This window comes from Sorex fumeus, unplaced genomic scaffold (genome assembly GCF_029834395.1).
Source record: "Sorex fumeus unplaced genomic scaffold, SorFum_2.1 ptg000006l, whole genome shotgun sequence".
Classification (NCBI taxonomy): domain Eukaryota; kingdom Metazoa; phylum Chordata; class Mammalia; order Eulipotyphla; family Soricidae; genus Sorex; species Sorex fumeus.
Genome location: NW_026606063.1, coordinates 58,826,542 through 58,849,526, shown reverse-complemented (window position 1 = coordinate 58,849,526; position 22,985 = coordinate 58,826,542). Strand labels below are relative to the sequence as shown.

At 49.1% G+C, this 22,985-nt stretch overlaps 2 protein-coding genes across 5 annotated transcripts in view; both read right to left on the bottom strand.

The window, feature by feature from the left end:
* BCL2L11 (BCL2 like 11) overlaps positions 1–5,044 on the bottom strand; it is a 41,992-nt gene extending 36,948 nt beyond the window's left edge. The window contains exons 1-3 of one of the 4 annotated variants that reach the window (XM_056125486.1): positions 4,558–5,044; positions 1,710–1,846; positions 1,449–1,538 (exon numbers count right to left, since the gene is read on the bottom strand). In XM_056125486.1, coding sequence (XP_055981461.1) covers positions 1,449–1,538; positions 1,710–1,833 — 214 coding nt within the window. In that variant the 5' untranslated portion in view covers positions 1,834–1,846; positions 4,558–5,044. Of the gene's footprint in view, positions 1–1,448; positions 1,847–2,751; positions 3,032–4,557 lie in introns of those variants that run through there. The other 3 variants (XM_056125484.1, XM_056125487.1, XM_056125485.1) reach the window with 3 other exon arrangements.
* A 2,382-nt stretch (positions 5,045–7,426) lies between these two features.
* The window catches only part of ACOXL (acyl-CoA oxidase like), a 388,417-nt gene continuing 372,858 nt past the window's right edge, over positions 7,427–22,985 (bottom strand). Inside the window, exon 19 of the mRNA XM_056126755.1 lies at positions 7,427–8,014. Coding sequence (XP_055982730.1) covers positions 7,814–8,014 — 201 coding nt within the window. The 3' untranslated portion in view covers positions 7,427–7,813. The remainder of the gene's footprint in view (positions 8,015–22,985) is intronic.

The following is a 22,985-nucleotide window of genomic DNA, read 5'->3' as shown; positions in this document are numbered from 1 at the left end:
TATTTTCTTGGGCAGAAAACATACACAAGCATCCAAATCTTCTAAGGTTTGACAGCAGCATCAAGAGCAGTAACTAAACCAATTAGTCCAGCTTCTTTCCCCGAAGAAATTATCTCTTAGCATTTGTCAGGAGTCAAAAAGTTAATGGTGTCTTTGTCATTTCTAAGCAATGATGAACTGAGATTCTAACTCTGTACTGTGAGGATAGATCTGCAGAGTGTACCTCACTGAAGTTTAACATGGATGTGTCATCTGTGTGAATCAAACCACATTCAACTGTGAGCCACCAGTGGCAGGTGTAAACACCAGCAAGAGAGGGTCTTAGGGCATTTGCAACTAAAAGATTTGCCACTGTGCTCCCACAGTCATGTGTCGACTCTGATGACCTTATGTGTTAGAATCTGGCACAATTAAGAATCAGTACATTTTAGAAGAATGTATACTGCATATCTTCACTGACAATGCTACAACTTGCTTCTACCTCATTATTGCTGGGTTACCATAGACAAAGGGTGAATGGAATCCTGGGGAGTTCTGATCCAGTCAAAAACTACTTCCATGAGTGGGAAGGGGAAAGGATCTCCAGAATTATAAAATCAAAAAAAGGAATCAAGTGATTCCTTCTAAATCAGCTATCAAGGGTTTAGATGCCAATTCTTTTGGCATTGTTAAATGGTTTGGTTTCAAAACCCACATTTCTGGATTATCTTGATTAGGAAAAAAAACTACCACTAAAAGTCCACCCACTTCAGTCACAACTGGCACTACCATCATGCAGAAGGGCAAAGTTTCTCAACCCACTCAGGCCCTGATGACATGGGCCAGAATTTTCCAGCCATTTCTACTGGCCACTCCTGTTGCATTCCAAAAAAGTGTTTTTAAGTCCTGAAATAATAAAGTTTACAACCTAATCATTTCAGTGCTTTAGTGCTTTACCCAAATCCTTTGAGCACAGAAAATAGGCCCAAAGAGAACTATTGAGGAGAAAACAAACCAAGATCATCTATGTTGATGTTACTCCTTTATGCACAAAGAAATTTGGTTTTATCTAAATGTCATTTTTGAAAATGATGGATTTGTTTTATTTTTTTTCCCACAGTAACTCCCTACTATAACTGATCGAGTCCCTTTCATGCACAGTGTCATTAATAAGTAAATCTTAGTGGTTAGGCCAACCTGCCATGGCTATTCCTTTTAATATTGGCAGCAGGGAGGGATTCTGGCTTTACCTGACCAACAGGCTGACACTCAGACTTCAAAGCTCCATGGAACTTGGTGTCAATGAAAAGGGAAATGTTGATGTATTTGATTTGATACATCCTTTATGCTCATCCAAATATGAAAGAACTCAGTAAAATAATAGACAAAGGGCGAGGGGGCTTAAACGCTACCCACCACCTGCAACAAGCAGCCCTGAGCCTGGAGCCTCTTACCCGGGTATTGCTTACCCATTGCACTCAGATAATGGTTGAAGGCCTGGCAAGGAGGGCTTGGGGTTTGCGTTGACTTGTCACAACTCATGGGTGCCGGGCTCCTGTCTGTGTCAAAAGAGAAATACCCACTGGAGGATCGAGACAGCAGGGAAGATCTTCTCACGAAGATGAAAAGCGGGGATCTGGTCGCAAAAGGGCCTGGGCTGGCTGACGGGGCCAGTGGGCCCTGAGGGCTGCCTTGCAGGCAGCGGTCCCCTTCGCCTCCTTCGTGATTACCTTGCGGCTCTGTCTGGAGAGAGGTCGGGGCCCCAGGCCTGAGCTGGGGGGGCCTCTCCGCAGGCTGCAACTGTCCCCCTTCTCTGTCACACTCAGAACTTACATCGGAAGGTTGCTTTGCCATTTGGTCTTTTTTTCTGCAAACAAAATAAAAAGTGCAGTTACTTTCAGCAGCAGCAGAAGAAGAATGACAGGAACGAACTCAATTCACGAAGGTTCACCTCCTGAAAACTTTTAAGCCAACTCCCAAACACTTCGGAACCATTATTTCCTTTCCTCCTCCTGACAATCTTTCAAAAAGGCATACAATTACAACTGAAACAACAAAGACATCGTGAGCAGGGGTGTGTGTGTGTTTGGGGGGCGGCGGGGGAGGGCGCTCAACTTCTGGCGACCGCACAAAACAGTAACAATGTCAATTACTCCTGGGACCTGTGCTGTAAGGCTCGCACAGGGATGTGCGCGCGTTACGCGCGGCGCGCAACTCGGTTCTTAAAGCCCGTCCACATGGGCTTTTGGCTTGGACCAACTTGCAGGCAGAAACTCCCCGCGGGTTCTGCTTTTCTGGGATCCGATTCTGCACCCTAGCACGGGAGCCGGCGCACAGGCAGCGATTGCAGGCGGCTGGCCGCGTTCCCCGCTCCGGCCCCATTGTTCTGCCGAAAGTGCTGAGGGCAGCAAGTCTGGGGAAGGTTTGGCAAGGGCCGTCAGTCGTAGTAAGTGCGTCACAATAGAGTTTGTAACTCAGAGCGCTGCTCGGCCCGGCTACGCGCTCCCCGCCTGCAGGACCGCCCGCTTCTACTGCTGGGGGCAGCGCGCCGCACCGAGGAGCCGGACCACACTTCTTCGGGTTGCACCGCTCCAAATGCGGGAACTCAAGGTGGGGGGTGGGGGGCGGGGGGTAGGGAGTTCCCGAAGCCGGGCCCGGGAGACTCCTGCAAAATCCACAAGTCACTCGGCGGAGCGAGGCGCCCCACGGACGCACAAGAGCCTTCACCTCCCCAGGACCCTCTCCTTTCCAAACTATCGGCTCGAAACTTACATCCGTCCCTTCCCTTCCAAGCGTCGAGTCCGGGCCCGGGTCCCGCGGCGTCCGGCCCGCGCCCTTCGCCGACCCGGAGTCCCCTGAACGTGACCACGAAGGCAGCGCGGGAGACAAAGCTGGGGACTGGCCTCCCGAGCACCTGGCGCCGCGCAGAGGCTGCAAGTGGCCGCCCGCCTGCCGCCGCGCTCCGCCGGGCAGCCGAGGGCTCCGTGAGCCCTGCCTCTGGCCCGCGCTGCCCCGGCCGCCGCCACCGCCGCCGCCGCCGCCGCCGGGAACATCCTCCGCCTCCTCCCGCTCCTCCCCTCGCGCACTGCGCCCGCCGCCGCCGGCACCGCCGACCTCCCCGCGCCGCTGGCGCCGGGTGCCCGCGCTCCCAATTGGCCCGCTCGTGGTCGCTCCCCGCCGCAGCCAATCGCCGGCCGCGCTGGGGGCGGCGCCTACGGGTCAGGCCGCCAAAGGCGAGGCGATTGTTGACAAACTCGCCTCCGAGCGCAGCAGCCGCGCGAGCCCAGCCGAGACAGGGGGGGTTGCACGGGGCGGGGTCGGGTGGGGTGCGGTGGGGAGCTTCAGGGATCCCCGGGCTGACTCGACTCCGCCGTCACGTCTCACCCCAAGTGCCCGTCTGCACCCTCGCGTCCGCCAAAGCAGTTCCCGCCGAGCCAGAGAGCCGGCCACCTGGAGACAAAGCACGGGTTCGCAGGGCCATCCCCCAGACTCCGAGCGCAAGTCGCCGGCCGCCAAGTATGCCCAGGTCCGTGCGGACCCCCTTCCGAGCTCTGCACCCTTCATCTTCCAACTTCCTCTCCTCTCCTGCCCGTGCACCGCGGACACCGAACAAATCAGAGCGGCCAGCACTGGGGTCGGGGAGCGCAGATCGGCGCGCAACCCGGGCCTCGGCGGGCGACAATTCCAACGCAGTCCCCACCCCCACACACCGCCCACTCTCGGCGCCCGGCCACTACTACTAGCTCTAAACCCGACTCACAAGCTCCCGTTGCACCATCACTAGCCAGCACTGCGATCGGTTCGGTGTGCACTTGGGCACCCTCCCCCCCCGCCCCCGGATCGCCGGAACAGCCCAGACCCACCACCGGAACAGATTCTGCTGTGCAACTCAGTCCCAGCCTCCCAGACGCAGCAGGAGACTCTTGGTGTTTCGCGCTGGCAGCGTCTACAGGGTGCCAGCCAACCGGGCGGGGACCTCAGACATGTCCGACAGCGCGAATACAGCAGCTCCCGAAACCTTGGTCTGAACTGAGTAAAGGGAAAAGCCGAGTTTCATCGGTTTAAATCACCACGACAGTTCCGCAAATTCTCCGCTACTGGCCTGAATGCCCGAGAAGTCCAGACGCCAGACCCGCTGCCCTCGCGCCGCTGCAGATCTGGGGGGGTCAAGGGCCGGCGGGCGATGTGACTTCCCGGCCCAAGAGCGCAGCCCAGTACAGCGGAATCGGCACCGAGCTTAAGAACCCACGGGTTCCCCTCTGCCAGCCTTCCCTAAGGCGCTTCCCCTCCACCCCCATCCCTATTCCTGCGCTAGGCATCCAGGCTAGAAACCGCCCTCAGGCCAAGCCGCTGCACCGACCCATCCCCAACGTGTATTTCTCGGGGTGGGAGTGGGGGGACTGGGGAAGGAAACCCAGTCCGAACGGATCGCGTCCTCCCGCTCCGGGACCAGCGGAACGGATCCGAGCGTTCCTGCCTGCACGTGCGCGGGAAAGCGAGCGGGAGGCGTCGTGCAAGCTCCAACGCCAGTCTTCCCTGCGGACCCAGCCCTCTCCCCGGGATAAGGGGGCTATTTACCTTGCGTTTCTCAGTCCGAGAGTCAGAGTCAGACATTGGGGGGACGCGGGCCAGGGGAAGGGCGCCGAGGCGGTGGCGGTGGGAGCGGGGCGAACCGAGCAATCCGCGGCGATGCTGCTCGCTGTGGGACTGGATGCACCCGAGGCTCGTGAAAACCGGGAGTCTGCGGTGTTGGCGGCCTCGCGGCACCAAGAACTCAGACTAGCCGGAGACCTGGAGGCTGCGCCAAGCGAAGTGAAACCTGCGGGGCCAAGCAGCTCGGCTCGGGCTGGAAGCTCGGTGGCCGCGCCCAATCACGGAGGGCCCCGCCCACGCCAAGGCCCGCCCCCGAGCGCGGGTTGGCACGCTCCGCCCCCGAGCGCCCGGGCGGCCGGCGCGTGCAGGCTCCGACAGGTATTGGAGGAGGTGCCGGCGCCGCGCGCTCCCTGCGCGCGCCGCCCGCCAGCCCTGGCCCCAGCAGGCCGTGTTTACTGGAGTGTCTCCTGTAGCTGACTCTGCGCACCGCCCCCACCCCCACCCCAAAGCGAGCCTCTCGCCAGCTCTCCACCCTCCCCCACCCCCCGCCACTCCTCCCGCCCAATTCCGCGGCCACCGAGGCGTGCGCGAGGAACAGAGGGGGCGCTCAGGGCCCCTTCTGAGCTGGAGCCGCTGCCGCCCGCAGAAGGCCTCCAGAGGCGCCCCTGAGCTCTGGCTCTGCTGCCGAAGTTGCTCTGTGGCTCTGGGCAGGCGCGGGGGACTTAGCTTCGTCCTAGAGAACAGCCGGGTCCAAAGTTGAGCGAGGGTCTCAAGAGCTTGACTCTCCGAGAGTGCCGGGCTCCGTGCGGGACCCGGGTCTGCAGGCTGCTCCTCTTCTTGCTCTTGCCTCATGAGGTCCTTCTAGAGACCTTTCTCAGGCCACCCCGGAGAGGCACCTAGATTTTTACTCCCGCGCCGAACCTCGCGTGAGAGACAGCCCTTATTGGGGTGAGTCGACAAAAGGAATGGGAGCAAGCCTGCGGAGGCGCATGCGGGGCCTGGAGGAAGCGAGTGTGTGCAGAACTGGTCGAATAGAGGAAAGAATTCGGGGGGATGGGGGGAGGCTGATTTTAAAAATAGGTGCTGGAGTCGATCCAGAAACGCTGTGACCTCCAACTTAGAGTTGAGCCTCTGCTTGCTTAAGCCCCTAGAGAAATGATAGGGCCTTGAAGAACCTCCCCGGGAACCGCGCGATGAGGTCAGTGAAGGCGGCTGCGGGGTTGGCACAGCCGGTGAGAGATGCAGTGCCACCACTCTTTGCGCACCCTTAACCCCAGCCCTCTCGGTTGTTAGCAGCATTCTCCTACAGTGTCACCCGACTTTGCGCGCGTGGCGACGTAGTCCTTTGGCCCCGCACCTTGGTTTGCCTACTCGCTGCGCGCCCTGCATGCCCACCTCCCCGCGTCCCTGCGCACCCCAGGCACCGAGACAGCCTGGCTGGAGGAGTAAGAGGACGCTGGTCGAGAGATGGAACATCCCGCCGCGGGGGAGGACGGGCGAGAGGAATTGAAGAAACCTATTCAGGCCCCGCGCTAAGTCTAAGCGGTTCCCCACAAAGGCGAAGGATGGGAGCCGCGGGGTAGAGCAACAAGTCGGCGCGGAGCTACCCCGCCTTTACGGCTGTTCAGGTCCCCTTGGGATGTTTCAGCCGCAGAAAGATACTGTCCGCCTGAAACCCAGCCGGGAGTTCAAATCTGCTCAGATTTGCTCAGTATCCTCTGACGAGTTTGCAGCTCCGGGGAGGTGGCCGAGGCCTCGAGGATCGGGGCCAGCTTGCACCCAGGGTTTTCGAAGCAGGTGAGAAAGAAGAGCGGTTTGCGCGCGGCGGCTTGGCGCGGAGGGGGTGGGGGTGGGGGTGAAGATCTCTCCCTGCAATTTGGAGATTCCGTCCGCGGATGGGAGGTGGCAGCCGCGAAAGAACTTTGAGTCTTGGCCAACCCCTCTGCTGCTGGCACTCACGAGAAAGCAAAAAGGAAGCCCTCTGGGTCCACTGTTAATCCTACACGCCCCTGTGTGCGCAAGTGGTCCGCGCGCTCTGTGGGGTTGGGCGGCGCAGACAAGGCCCGAAACAAAAGGTCAGGGTGGCAAGTCCACTCCATTTGCACCCTGTCCTCTCCTCTCCTCCGGCTACCCTGCGCATACTAACAAATGCGTCGGGAAAGCCCCAGGCCGAGCGCTCGAATCTTGGCGCAGGAGGAGCTTGGCGCTAGAAGCGGTTGTTTATTCAACCCAGACTGCAGGGGCTTCGGCTCAGCCTCTAGTGCTTGGGGGACCGCGCGCCCCGCGGCGTTCGCCCGAAGCATGGGGCTGGACCCTCGGAACTCTGCTGAGTCAAGGGACGCGTGGGAAGGGCAGGTTGGCATTCGTTCTCCGTTCGTGTTCTTGATGTCGCGCCCTTGTGGACAAAGCAAAGTGCACCCTCCCGCTTCCGCCCGGAGACGGGGAGTGGGAAGGAGGAGGGCGGCTTAGCTGGGAGAGAGTTGTTGGCACAACAGGGAGCCGGGAGCTAAGATCTGTGGCCAGGCGATGCGGACTTGGTTTTTCCAAGCTCAGAAACCAACGAGAACGGCCCTGAATGGCCCCAGCCCGCCTCGCCGCCCTTGGCAAGAAGCCGGAGCGCCTTCTCATTGCTTAATTTCTTTTTATTGGACTAAGTAGCCGTGCTCTTCTAAAGAACTGATTACAACTGCATATAGTAGAAATGTTTTCCGCGCGGACTGAACTCCCACGCCCGTGTCTGTGCCTTGCAGCGGACACAAAGCTCTGGTCTCGTCCCGGTGCTCCCCGTCTTCCTCGCGCATTTCCTCGCAGAGCCCGAGAGGGTCTGATTCATTGGAAAAGCGTAGTTTGCCGAACTGAAACTTTGCCCAGCGGGGTGTTTAATTTTATATGTTTTAGCCTCCCCCCCGCCCCAACTCCACCCATCCAGCACTACGGTTTCCCAAAAATCACTAGAAATCTGAGTCACCGCTAGCAGCGCGAGAGCCCGGGTGGCACCCGGCTGCGGCGCGCGGTCTGGGGGATCCCGAGCCTCAGCCCGGAGAGGTCGAGGCCAGGTCAGCTGGGCAAACGCCGCACCCCCATGCCCGGCGCGACTGTCCAGGACCCCACCAACCAGCTCTTGCTCCGAGACCCAGATCCCCTAGGGCCAGCCTGTGTCAAGCCGCCCACCCGTGTCACAGAAGCAAGCCTTGTGGCGGCAGCGGGCGGGCAGGCCACAGCTCCCTGCCCGCCACGCCCGCTATAACTTGGCTCCTAGCTGGGACCGCCCAGAGGGCGCCGCGGCCCTGGCCCTGGGCAGCCGCGGCGCCCCGTAGAAAGCCCAGGTCGCCTGCGGGTTCCTGATGCCCGCGATGGGCGCGTGGAGGGAAATGCGAGGAATGTTGAAAGCGGAGGTCACCCTCAGGGCATCTTCCTTCACGGAGTCGCACAGATCCAGGAGCTGCAAAACAGGATACCAAGGGCACATAGGTCAGCGGTTGGTCGGACCCAACACCCGCATCTTCATGCACCTCCGCGAATGCACGCACGCACGCAGCAACCGCAGCAGAACGGGCCGCAGTGGATTTCATGGGACCCTAAAGCCTTTGGTCATGAACAGCCCACGCACGTCTTTTGAACCTAAAGAATGCCCAACTCGGGCTAAATACGGGGTTCATGGGGGGGGGGGGGGAGTGTGTGTGTGTATGCGCGAGCGCTCGTGCACAAAGCTGAAGGCTGGAGCTGAGTGATCACTCACTGACTCTCCAGTCCTCTCGCGTCCACCTCTCGAGTGTCTGGGCTGCCACCCTCTGGCGCGCTGACGCAACTGAACCAGGAGCACAGCAGCACAGGTGAGACTGCCCCGTTTACCCCAGCCTCTTGTTCTCCCACCCTGGCTACAAGCTGGGCGGATGGCTGGAGCTAGTATCAGTGGCTGGCTAGCCCACCTTTGTCCCTTCTCCTTGGCCGCTCGGAGAAATGGCCTGCTGTTAACACCCACCCCAACGCCATCGGCGCCCTCCAGGAATTCTGAAAACCCTTGGAAGAAGTGGTAAAAACTCCCAGGCATCTGGGCAGTTCAAAAGGGTCATTTCGATATTATTACCCATGACTAAGGTGCCAGTTTATCTTTCAAGTTGTCCTTAAAAACCAAACCAAACCAAAAATGTTCCCTCAAATTAGCAAACTTTTTCTAAAACTCAGCAAGGACAGCATAGAGGCAACTATCCTGTCCCCTAACCAGTGTCACACTTTTTAGTTTTTTCTTTATTTGTCCAGGGATAAATTTCTTCCACTCACCAAATTAGTTATTCCTCACACCTGATCCCCCGCCCCCACCCCAGACTTTCATGGTTTATGGTTTTAGAAATATCACTATGGGATATTTCTGAGAGTACAAGGGTTATGGTGTTCGCAGTGCACATGGTCAAACCTGGTTCTATCCCCAGCATTGTATATGTCTTCTGAGCACCACTAGAAGTGATCCCTGAGGGCAGAGCCAATAGAGGAAACCCTGAGCACAGCTAAGTGTGTCCCCTCTCAAAATCCTCAAAGTGCTGGTCTCTATTACGCGGGACTAATGCGATAAAAATCACAGTAACTTTTAGGCAGCCCAACATGGTGTTCGAGGTGTAAAAGACAATGGGTGGGGGGTTGTCTCCCAACTGGGTGTGGGGAGAAGTCAGAGAGAAACATGAATTTTAATAGTCCAACAAGGCATCCTCCTTTTAAATGTACTCTATGACATCAGTAATTTCTAATGAAAAACTTCATTCTCCACACACTGTGGTTAAGCACCATCAAATCAGTACTGAAAAGACTTTGATCATATTTGCAAGATGCACTACGATGAACTTTCACTGACCAAGATTTCGAAGTTTGTAATTAATACTCTTGACAAGTCCCTGACTAATCTGTCAACTCTCAGTGTCTCTAACCACAGAGTTCAAAACCATGAGGTGGTGTGCACAGCCCCTAAACCTTTTACATGTCGTAACAGCATTGTTTGAGATGATTTTTCCTTTGGTTTTGCATTACGAAAGGCAACTCATTGTCATATATTCTACAAGAGAGGGGGATGGGGAGTACAATCATTTGCATGCCTATTTCTCAACTTTTTTTTCCAATCATGGCCCCCTTCTGACCTTGTTTCCTTCCTGTAATGCCACCTGTCCTACCAGTTGACCTCCTAGCCTCCTTCTGTAGCCCTCATTAATGCCAGTTTCACCTGTGATCCCCTCAGAATCTCCTGGAGGCCACAGGTGGAGGAAAGGTCACATAACGTGTAGAAGATAAATATAGTTTCCTTATGTCTTATAAGAACAAAAATAAGGGCACAGGGCCAGAGTGATAGTGAAGCAGGTAGAGCACTTGCCTTGCATGCTGCCAACCCTGGGTTCAATCCCTGGCATCCCACATGATCCCCGCCTCCTCCCCCCAAGCACCGAGCACCACCAGGAGTAATTCCTGAATGCAGAGATAGGAGTAACCCCTGAGTATTTCCGGGTATGACCCAAAAAGGGGGAAAAGCACAAATTAGGAAATACAGGAAACAGATGTACTCAATATATTTTATACACAATTGATTCTTTAAAAAAGAAAAAAAGGAAAGAATCTGATGGCTGGTGATGAGAGTTTCCTCACTAATAAGTGTTCAGGGAATAATACCTTTCTTTAGATACTCCAAAGAGGAATTCAGTTTTTACTGGAAAGACCTTTTGTGTGTGTGGTGATTTGGGGCCACACCCTGTTATGCTGAGAGCAACTCCTGGCTCTCCATTCAGGGATCACTCCTGATAAGGTTTGGGGGACTGTGTGGGGTGACAGGAATCAAATTGGGATTGGCAGTATTCAAAGAAAATGTCTTACCCTCGATGTTATCTCTCTGGCCAGTGAAACTTTTAAAACCTGGATTTCTGAAGCCATCTAAAAATATTCTTCCTTCCTGTCTTCTTCACTCACCATGGACTACAACAGGACCCCAAATTATTAATGCCTAGATAGAAATATTAGGCATAGTTACTGTTACAAGAGTTTGACTAATCCTTTAAGTCACCATTATATTCCCCTGGAGTTCTCTGTGGAGTATGGTGGGGTAAGGGGTGGGAAGGTGGAGATGGCACTGGAAGCCGAAGGAGCAAACACAAGACCCCTATGTCTTGAAGCGATTGTGCAAATATGATCTCCTTAATAACTCAGGTCGCTAATATGTCATTTGTTTTAGTTACAGTTACAGTTAACAGCCTTTTATTTCTAGAGAGCCCTAGAGGACTGAAGCAGGGTTTACCTCAACTATGTTGAATTTAAGTTCAGGGGCTGGAGTGATAGTTCAGCAAGGTAGGACATTTGTCTTGCATGCAGCTGACGCAGGTTTGATCTCCAGCATCCATATGGTCCCCCAAGCACCGCCAGAAGTAATTCTTAAGTGCAGAGTCAGAAGTAACTACTGAGCAACACACACACACACACACACACACACAGAGTAAAAGTCAGGGTTAAGTAAAGTTTAGTGCTATCAAAGTTTTGTTCTGCTGTAGAACATAAGACTCCATAGTATAAGGCAAAGGTGGCACAGATTGTAACTGCCTTCACTCTATCCCGCCAGCTCATGATCCGATTACGGTGTACAATGTATCACAAGTTCACCACCTTCTTACAAAGAGAGTCATCAGATTTGGGAAAACAAACACCAGCAAGGAAGGCATCCTTTTCAGGGCTAAAAAGATAGTCTAGCCAATAGGGCACTTGCCTTACTTGAGATCTACCCAGGTTCAATCCCCAGAACCCTATAGAGTCCCCAGGTCCCACCAGGAGTGATTCATGAGTACAGGGCCAGAAGCACCACTGGGTATGGCCTCCAAATCAAAATAACAATTATAATAGTAATAATATAAGCATGAACAAGCTATAAATTTTTGTTAAAGGACAGACCAAATATATATCAGCACTGCTGTGAACCAACAAGAACATAAGATCCACTTGAACTCCCTGGTGGCTGAGGTTTGAGAATCTCTGCTTTAAACAAAATGAAAGCACCTGCCCCTCAAGAACCCTGTGCCGATGAGTTAATACTTGGACTAGGGAGGACAGGGAGGAGATGGTATCAGATTTCTCACCCCCAGCTAGGTACAGTAAGACCTTTTTTCCTCCCTGCCTCCCTTCCTTCTTCCCTTTCTCCTTCCTTCTTCCTTCCTTCCTTACCTCCTTCCCTCCCTCCTTCCTTTCTTCTTCTCTCCCATCCTTCCTTTCTTTTCTCCCTTCCTTTCTTTTCTCCTTACTTCCCTCCTTTCCCTTTTTCTTCCCTCCGTTCTTTTCTCCCTCCATCCTTCTTTCCCTCCTTCATTCTTCACTCCTCTACCTTCCCTCCTTCCTTCTCTACTTTCCATTCTTCCTCTCTCCCTCCTTCCTTTTCCTCCCTTTTCTCCCCTCTTCCTTCCTTCCCTCCTTCTCTCTCCTCTCCTTCTTTCTCTTCTTCCTTTCTTCCTTCCTAACTCCCTACTTCCTTCCTTTCCCTTACCTCCTTCTTACCCTTCTCCCTCCCTCCCTTCCTTCCAAGGCAAGTGCTCTACCACTGAGCTACATATTTTTCTCTTCTTTCTGACTCTCCTTGATTTTTCTCATTCCATTTGTAGAGTAGAATGGCCAGGGGTGGGCAATGACTGCCTTCTTACCACCTTATGTTTCCATGTCATTGGTAATAAAACAACATGCTTATGTGTATGTGGGAGGGGGCCTGGAATGACACCCAGCAGGTTTTCTCCACTCTTCCTAAATCCCCATTTCTGAGTCCAGTGCTACAGAAGATGCTATTTTCAGTCTGTGTACCCTCCTCTCACTCACCCCTTCCTAGCTTAGTCATGCTTAGAACCTTTTTAATCCACCCTTTGAATTTGGCTTCCTTGTCACTGCCCAGACATAGAATTTGGAGAAAGTGAGTGACAGAGGGTGAGTATTTGCAGGGTTTAGGCCATAAACAAGTCTTACCGGTGCTGCATCTCTAGGGACCCAGACATGCACTGGCTGTGTGAAGCCAACAGGGTCTGGCCTGCTAAAGAATAGACCACCTGGAGACGGAGCAGGCTCAGTCTACTAGCAGGTCCACTGCAAGGCATGCCTGAGGCCATCGTGTGCACCTCAGTCCTGCTAAATACAGAACTGAGCTGTGGCACAGGTTGGAGCCTCTATTCACGAATGACTGAGCAGCTATTCATGCTCCTCCTCACAGAAGCACAAGGTCTGAGCACTTGTTATTTGGTGTCACTGGATTAGGGCAGTAAGCAGTAGATAAGTGTAACAGAAAACATCCTTAACAACTTCATATTGCCACTCCTTTGATATTATCTACTACATATTAATTATTCTAAAGGTTATAATAATATATCATAACAATTATGATATAATAAAATTATGTACAGGTAATATATCTAATTTGAAATTTTCTGTTTGGCAATTCACCCATTCAATTTCCCTGCTGAAACTTTTAACTTTTTGTTTCACTGATGTTCCTAACTTCTCACAGAAGCAGTTTTAGGATGGCAGTTTTAAAATGACTAAGTAAGGTCAGAAAGATAATACAATAAGTAGGGCATCTGCTTTGCACATGGGCAATTCCTGTTCAATCCTCAGTACTGCTCACTATCTCTTGAGTACCCACCAGGAATGTTCTGTTAACACAAAGCCAGGTGCCAGTCCTGAGCACTGCTAGGAATGTCCCCCAACCCCAAATAAAAGCCAAATGGTTAGTCACCTCTGTCATCTCTGTCACTTCAGCATTAGAAGCCATTGATTGTCCTTTCTGAAACTTGAGGCCTTCTTGTCTTGATATAATGAATTTTTTTCAAGTGTAATTTGGACTTTTTGGTTTATTACATTAATAACACACTCAGTTCTTATTTCAATCTTTATTTTTTAAAATTTTTTCTCCTTTTGGGTCACACCCGGCGATGCTCAGAGGTTATTCCTGGCTTTGCACTCAGGAATCACTCCTGGCAGTGCTAAGGGGACCATATGGGATGCTAGGAATCAAACCCGGGTCGGCCACATGCAAGGCAAACTCCCTACCCGCTGTGCTATCACTCCAGCCCCTTTATTTCAATCTTTAACTGGCCTCCTCTGAAAGTGTCAGGGAGTAAAAAGATTGTATGTTTTCTGAAGGCTCATTAAAATCCCTTCCAAAGTACTATCTCTCTCTTTCCTCTCCCGCATGCCCCCTCCCCTCAGATATTTGTTTTTATTTGTTTCACTTGTGTTCATAATTGCTCACAGAAACAGTTTTAGGATGACAGCTTTAAAATGGGAGAACACATTTGTTTTCAGGAGGTGGTGTGGCATGGTCAGTTGTGACATCACTCTCTGTCCACATGCCAAGGGAAAGCCCTATGCAGACTGCCCAGGGCACCTGAGAATCTCCACCCACTGCTGTCTGTGTCTGGGGTCTGAGAGCCAGCAGTGGGCAAGTTCCCCTCGCCTTCATCCTCAGTCTTATTTCTGAGTGGCTGCTCTGACAGGCAATACTCCTTACAAAAGGGTGGTGAGGATAATGGGGATGCATCGCTTTTTAAAAGGCGACATTGTGGAGTACATCTTCCAGGAGGTCTTGATTTGGGAAAGTAAAAGAAAAAACGATTACCTGCCTCATTACACAGAGGCATGTGTAATCAAGTGGATCTTCTCAAATCAAGTGGATCCAAAGGTAGGCCTGCAGAGACAATGATTAGCTTATAAGATGGGAAATGGGGGAGGGAAAAGTGAATGAGCATCTGATGTCCATATGCCTGGGTAGATTTGTTAAGATGTTTGCCTTGTTCGCGGCCAACCCAGGTTCTATTCCCAGTATCCCATATGGTCCCCTGAGCACCGCCAGGAGTAATTCCTGAGAGCAGAACCAGGAGAAACCCTGTGCATCGCTGGGTATGATCCAAAAAGCCAAAAAAAAAAAAATTCTCTGATGAAAGCATATGAAAGGGGCCAGATTGTGGAAGTGGGGCTCTACTATTCCTTAAATATTTCTTATTGCAATATACTTTTTAATGTTCTATTAAAACATCACGTATTTACTTTTTAATTGATTTAATTTTGGGGGGAATTACAATACTATTAATAATGGTGTTTCATGAACATAATCTCAACACCACAGTCATCACCAGTGTATTCATGCTTTCATGAATATCTCCTTCTCATCCACTCTTCCTCTCACTTGCACCACCCCCCCCCCCCCCCCGCCCCACCACTAGACTCTTGACTGTGGGTCAGTAAGCTTCCTGCCTGTTTCTCAAGTGCATGACAGAAAGGAAACTTGTGTCCTACAGGTGTTCAACAAATGTGCCTTTTCTGGTATCAATCACTGTAACTGACAGGATGCACAGAAATGGAAATTTTAACCTTACCAAACTAACCCAAACCACAAATAAACCAAAACCCAAACCTGCTGGATCAGTTCCACCTAATTTCCAAGAGGAACTTCTATACAGTCAACCTTAACATTCTTTGTTTTGGTTTTTTTGTTGTTGTTGTTTCAGGCCACACCTGGCCATGCTCAGGAGTTACTTCTGGCTCTGCACTCAGGAATCACTCCTAGAGGTGCTTAGGGGATAATATGGGATGCCAAGGATTGAGTAGTACGGTGAGTAGGGCATTCACCTTACACAGAGTGAACCTAGGTCTTATCCCTGGCATCCTACATGGTCTCCCAAGCACCACCATGAGTAATTCCTGAGTGCAGAACCAGTAGTAACCCCTGGGCATTTGCCAGTGTGGTCTCAAAGCAAATAAACAAAAAGTCAATAAGGGTTTGGAGAGATAATACAGTAGGTAAGGCACTTGCTTTGTGCATGGCTGATCTGGATTTGATTCCCTGTTGCCCAGTGTGGTCCTCTGAGCACTGCCAGAAGTGATCCCTGAATGCAGAGCCAGGAGTAAGCTCTGAGCACAACCAGATGTTGCCCCCAAACAACAAATGATCAACAATTTTTTTTAATCTAAAAACATTGTAAGGGTATAAGATAGCTGTTGGTGAAATGAGGTTTTTGTGCTGCTGTGGCAATTGCTGTGACATGTAATTGAGACTTTCCTGGTACCTCTGACCTCTTTTGCCCACCTTTGTCTTCCCCCAAGTCATCCCATGCTTGTGTTGTCTAGCTCTAATCCCCATGGACACTTGACAGGCGGGAGGTCCAAACTTTGAGAAGGATCCATCTCTCCCACTAGAGGATGTGCTTCCCACACCTGGGCATGTAAAGGCAACAAGGTACTGATGGAGTCACTTGGCCATCTTGACCCGACAGCCTACAAAGTACAGCCTACAAGGTACTGATGGAGTCACTTGGCCATCTTGACCCGACAGCATGTTTATTCCAAAGTCAAGTGGAAGCATACAACCCTTCACACACACAGGCCAGTTTTTCTGTGCCCTATCACCTATGTACCTCCTGCGTGCCAGGGGACAGAGAAGGTCTTTATGTTAACTGTCTTTTTCATTCCTCATCACAGTGCTGTTTTCACACTAGTCAAAATGTACCCATTTAACAGGTGGGAAAATTAAGGCTTCAAGAGTTTAGGACTGTGCTGCAACTGACTTATCTTATAACTGACACAACTAAGTTTTGGTTCAAAGCATTCTGCTTCCACAGATCTGTCTGTCCTTTATGCTCTCTCTTTTTACCCAAGTGCCTCATTGGTTTAAGCTCCTGGAGGACGATGGGTGTGGGATGTTTCTTTGAGAAAACAATTCTTCCACATTAGCAGGCATGTGAGCCAGAGTTCTTATGTCAGAGTCCATGTTCTGTGGGTATCTAATATAAAGAGCATAGACCTGCCCACTAGCCAAGAGGGCTAGGGCAGGAATAGTCAGCTCATGGGGCCTTGAAGTTGTTGTCCTTGGAGGAAGATGTTGAGGACATTGGTTTTTGAGCCATTTGTTGTGAGATGAAAAGGTCAGCAGTGACTGTGATGTTTTTATTGAGAAGGAGAATGCCTTCAAAAATCTCCTGGCACAAGGGAGTACTATGTAGATATTAGAAAAGATGAAGTCATGAAATTTACATACAAGTGATAAGTAAGTAAAAGTAAAGGCCCTCCCGTTGATCATTGATTTGCTCGAGCGGGCCCAGTAACGTCTCCATTGGAGACTTTGTTGTTACTGTGTCTGGCATATCAAATATGACATGGGGAGCTTGCCAGGCTCTGCCGTGCGAGCAAGATACTCTCGGTAGCTTGCCAGGCTCTCCAAGAGGGGCGGAGGAATCGAACTCGGGTCGGCCATGTTGGCTGCGTGCAAGGCAAACGCCCTACTGCTGTGCTATCACTCCAGCCCATACAAGTGATACTACATGGAAAGTATCATGTTAAACGAAAAGAGTTAGAAAGAGTGGGATAGACACAGAAAGATTGCATCCATCTGGGGAACATAAAGCAACAAAATGGGAGACTAACACCCAGGAGTGGCCGAGATTAGTACCAGGAATTTTGCTCCATGACTTGGAGGCCAGCCACACGTGCTAGGGGAAAAGGAAGCTCAGATAGAGAAGAGAGCACCAAATAAAGGGTGTTGAGAGGATCCTCCCAGGGTGGGAGAAGCATGCTGAAAGTAGACCAAACGTGATTGCCACTCAATGCCTCTCTTGCAAACCACAGGACCCAAAAGGAGAGAGAGAGAGAACAAAAGGAAATGCCCTGCCACAGAGGCAGGGGGGGATGGGGGGGATGCGGGGTGGGAGGGATGCTGGGACCCGTGTTGGTGGAGGATGGGCGCTGGTGGAGGGATGGGTACTTGATCATTGTATAACTGAAACCCAAGCACAAAAATTTGTAAGTCTATAAATGTACCTCATGGTGTTTCACTAATTAAAAAAAAGGTCAGCCAGTGACTGTGATGTTTTTATTGAGAAGGAGAATGCCTTCAAAAAACTGGCACAAGGGAGTACTATGTAGCTATTAGAAAAGATGAAGTCATGAAATTTACATACAAGTGATACTACTTGGAAAGTATCATGTTAAGCGAAATGAGTCAGAAAGAGAGGAATAGACATAGAAAGATTGCATTCATCTGGGGAACATAAAGTAACAAAATAGGAGACTAACACCAAGAGTGGCCGAGATTAGTACCAGGAATTTTGCTCCATGGCTTGGAGGCCAGCCACACATACTAGGGGAAAAGGGAGTTCAGAGAAGAGAGCACCAAATAAAGGGTGTTGGGAGGATCCTCCCAGGGTGGGAGAAGCATGCCGAAAGTGGATTATAGATCAAACATGATTGCCACTCAGTGCCTCGTTTGCAAATCACAATACCCAAAAGGAGAGAGAGAACAAAAGGGAATGCCCTGCCACAGAGGCAGGGTGGGATGGGAGGGATGGGGGGTGGGAGGGATAGTGGGACCCGTGGTGGTGGAAAATGGGCACTGGTGAAAGGATGGGTACTTGATCATTGTATAACTGAAACCCAAGCACAAAAATTTGTGAGAGAGAAACTGCCATAGAGGCAGAGCTGGGGGTGGTTGGGTGGGAGGGTGGAGGGAAACAGGAGAAATTGTTGCTGGGAAATGTACAATGTACACTGGTTGAGAGACTTGTGTTGGAACATTATATGACTAAAACACAATCATGAACAACTTTGGAACTGTATATCTCAATGTGAGTCAATTTAAAAAATGTAACAAATGCACAAAGGTATCTTCTTTTCTGCCCTTCACTTGTACTGGTTACCTTTGCGAGCAAGCATTCTTTAACAGTTCAGAGAAGAATGTCTTGAAATAGGTGATTTACCACCCAAGCCCTGTGTCTGACTAACATTCGAAGTAAACACACCTAAAAACCCTCACATGGGGCAATCCCACACCACGTGCCAGGTTCTCAATTTAGACAACCAGTGGAAGGGGGGTATGGCTCCTGTTTTGATTGACCTCTGGCCAGTATATCCAGGCAGGTCCAAACCTTCATTTGCCGCACAGAAAAGTGTTCCCAAGAACACATACTTTCTCTTGCTTTCCTTGATGGCTGGGTTTGATGAGCACAAAATGAAATTGCATGTCAAGTAATCAGAACTGCAGCCTAATACTGTCTCTGAATTTCTCTGAATATTTCTCTGATATAAACAATGTATTGTGATAACTACTTCAGCTAATAAAAAAATATTTAGCAGAACTTGAAATGTCAGAATGGAGAAATTGACTTCCTTACCAAATAAGCACAACGAAAGCATCTTCATTTAGCATACTAGAGAGTTTACTTGGAGGAGAGACAAATTCACCTTTATAATGTTTTACCTCGAGCACATGAAAGAATCTCAGAACTGAGCAGCTCCCTCTAGGGATGCCTCAGGACTTTGTGCCAGGCTAATTTCACTGGGGTTCCTCGGATGGGAGCAGGCGTAGTCCCTCCACCAGCCCCCGAGGAATCCTGGCAGGTTTGAGTGGTGGTGGGAAATTCGAAATAATGGTGGCGGAAAAGTGTGATGGTGGTGGGACTGATGTTGAAATAGTGAATGTAATCCATTATTGTGAACAACTTTACAAAAATTAAAAATATAAAACACGTTTTTCCTCAGGGCTGGAGAGATAGTACAGCAGATAGAGTTTGCATTACACACCTCAAACTCAGGTTTAACCTCCAGCACCACGTAAGGCTCCAGAGTCCTGGGCACAGAGCTATGGTGGCACCCTGAGCACATTTGGGTGTGGATCAAATGCTTTCTGATTTCACAAAAAATAACTAAAAAATTTTTTACTCACTGTGTTCTGTGGAAGGCTGAACAATATGGCTCCAGTTGAAAGGTTTTGGGAGGGGGTTAGGATCTGGGGCCACACCTGGCAGTGTACCAGGGATCAAATTGGATTTGAATGCAAATGCCTTAACCCCTGTACTATTGCTTTAGCCCTAATATGTTCTTTCTATTGCTATGTGTTGCTCAGTTGAAGAGCTCACAATTCTGTTCTTTACAATTACTGACAAAGCCCGTTTGAGGAAAGTGGTGGGGCTTTCAACCTGGATGCTGCCATATCTAAGTCAGATTTCTCTTTTTTTCCTTTTTTTTCATTAGTGAATCCCCATGAGGTACAGTTACATACTTAAAAACTTTCATGCTTGTGTTTCAGTCATACAATGATTGAGTGCCCATTCCTCCACCAGTGCCCATTCTCCACCACCAATGATCTCAGTATCCCTCCCCACACCCTCACCCCATCCCCCCACCCCACCCTGCCTCTTGGCAGGGCATTCCCTTTTGTTCTCTCTCTCTCCTTTTGCGTGTTGTAATTTGCAGTAGAGGCACTGAATGGCCATCGTGTTTGACCTATAGTTTACATTCGGCATGCATCTTCCAACCTGAGCAGGTCCTCCAAACATCCTTTACTTGGTGTTCCCTTCTCTATCAGATTTCTTTCTTAACTTTAAAAACTAAGATATAAGTGAGTTTGACACATAATGTATAATTATAAATATTATATCTTGTTCTCTTTAATTAGTGATGAGAACAAGTTCTTTAAAAGTCTGGCATTTTTCCATTAGAAAGTTTAATTAATCATCATTACTTGGAACTAGAATGCTGAGACAGAAGCACCACTTTAACCACTTAATAGGAACATCTGACATATATTCATACTACTACTGATTCATAAGAGGAAAAGTTTAAAAAGAGACAAGCATATTTAGTGTTCCCTTTAGTCTGCAGGAAACCATATAAAAGTATTGGTAATGAAGTTAAAATAACCACAGGTTGCTCTTGGTAACATTTTCTACAAAGACAGTTATGTGAAATGAGAAAAATAATGAATAAGGTGGTTATAATAAAGCTACTCTAATACCTTCACAACTGTACATACAAAGCAACATACTTTTAGTTGACTGATAGCTCAGCCATGTAAGTACAGACCAAAAGAAATATGAACGTACCCAAGAAGGAATAATTTTCAGTCAAAAACTTTTTTCAGCTGGAGCTGAAATAGTACAGCAGGTAGGGCATTTGTCTTACATGTGGCCATCCTGAGTTTGGTCCCCTGAATCCCATATGGTTCTGCCAGGAGTAATTTCTGGGTGCACAGTCACAAATAACCCCTGAGCACCACTGGGTATGACCCCCTCCCATTTTTTTCTTTAGCTTGCAAAGCCCCATGAACTGCCAGAACTAAATATAGTAATAATCCACAGTTATTATGGAGAACTTCTTTGTCAGAGGTTCCAAGAATTTTTTTTTCCTTGGGCCACACCCGGCGATGCACAGGGGTTATTCCTGACTCATGCACTCAGGAATTACTCCTGGCGGTGCTCAGGGGACCATATGGAATGCTGGGAATCGAACCCAGGTTGGCCGCGTGCAAGGCAAATGCCCTCCCTGCTGTGCTATTGCTCCAGCCCCAGTTCCAGGAATTTTGAATATCATGGACCCAAACAATTCCAAAAGCAATTTAGGACTGATTTCTACATTAGATAAAATGTAGACAGATTCAAGACAACTTTGATCCTATGGTAACTATCAGAAATTGGTCCCAAGGAGGAATGAAAAATACTCCAGGCCGAAATTGTTCCAGATAAGACAGAACCAAAAAGGTAGAGTGGGAGTGGGGCGGTTTTATGAACTCATGAAAGCAGTCTCTATTAGCTTGACTCCAGGTAGATCTTAATGATTAGCCCCTTCCCATAACAAGACCAAAACAAGGACTATTACAAAAGAAAATAAAATACGTTCCACAAATATCTGGAATAAGATTTGATAAGATCTGAAAGGAAGCAGGAAAACCTAATGCAAAATCCAGAGGCAGCACCATCAATAAAAGCTGACTTACAGGTGATCAGTTTATTGAGTTAACTGTGCAGAGCTTATTCCTAGTTCTACACTAGCCATGATTCCTGGAAGGGCTCAAGGCATTACATATGGTTCCAGAATCAAACCTGGGTCTACCATGAACATGGAAAGCACCACACCTGACAACTATCTCTCCAGCCAACAGAACTTTTTAATCAAATATTTTTAAATGGGTCAAAAATATACAAGCAAAGATGAATATAATGTATTTAAACAAGATATTTAAATATTTCATGAAATAAAACTATAAAAAGAAAATTTCAGAAATTAAAAGTAAAATATTTGATAAAATTTCACAGATGAGTTCAAAGCATAATGAATATTTCAAAACAAAGGCCAGTAAGATTGCAAACATATCAATAGAGATTATTTCTTTTTTCTTTTTTTCTTTTTCTTTTTGCTTTTTGGGTCACACCCGGCAATGCTCAGGGATTACTCCTAGCTCTGCACTCAGGAATTACTCCTGGCGGTGCTTGGGAGATGCTGGGGATTGAACCTGGGTTGGTCGCATGCTAGGCAAATGCCCTAACCACTGTGCTATCGCTCCAACCCCAGAGATTATTTTCAATAAATAAATAGAAAATATAAAGACCCAAATATAAAGAAAATATGAATAGAGTAAATAAAAAATATAAAGACCCAAATAGAAATTTGGGCTTAAAATGAAATGGTTAAAATAAAATCTCAGCGGATAATCTCAACAGTGGAATGGAAGAAAAAATTAGTGAACTGGAAAAGAGAAACAAAAATTACTGCATCAGAATAAAAGTAAAAATAATTATACACACACACACACCCCAAAATTGTGTTACCAGAGAGTTGTGGAAGGATAAGAGAAAGAGGGAATGACTAGAAAGCCCTTGATGAGATGACTGAGAAATTTCCATTTTGGTGAAAGAAATAAGCCAACAAATTAAAAAACAGCCAAGCAACCTCACCAGAGTAAGCTCAAAGAGATCTATCTAAGGTACTTTCAGCAAGTACATCACCACCCCTCCGCAACACTCCCTCCACCCCTAAATGAAATCAGAGAAGAGAAATGATATTTCACTTACAAGGGTAAAACAATTACTATAATTTAAATTAAAAATTTTGACTAGAGACCATGGAGTTTAGAAATATTTTTCAGCACAGAAAAGACTTAAGGGTTCTCCCAACCTAGAACTAAATATGCAGTGAAATATCATCCCCATTTTCAGATGATGTTTGTCTTATACAGAAAACTCCAAGAAACTTAAGAACTTCTAGAATTGAAAAGTAAATTTAGCAATATAGGCTGGAGTGATAGCACAGTGGTAGGGCGTTTGCCTTGCACGCAGCCAACATGGCCGACCCGAGTTCGATTCCTCCGCCCCTCTCGGAGAGCCCGGCAAGCTACTGAGAGTATCTCACCCGCATGGCAGAGCCTGGCAAGCTACTCGTGATGTATTTGATATGCCAAACACAGTAACAACAAAGTCTCCAATGGAGACGTTACTGGGCCCACTCGAGCAAATCGATGAACAATGGGAGGACAGTGACAGTGACAGTGACAGCAATATATTTATTACATTAGTATGTAAAAATCAGTGGGGCCAGAGAGATAGTATGGGGTTTAGACTTGCATACCTTTGACTCCCACATGGTACCCTGAGCATCAC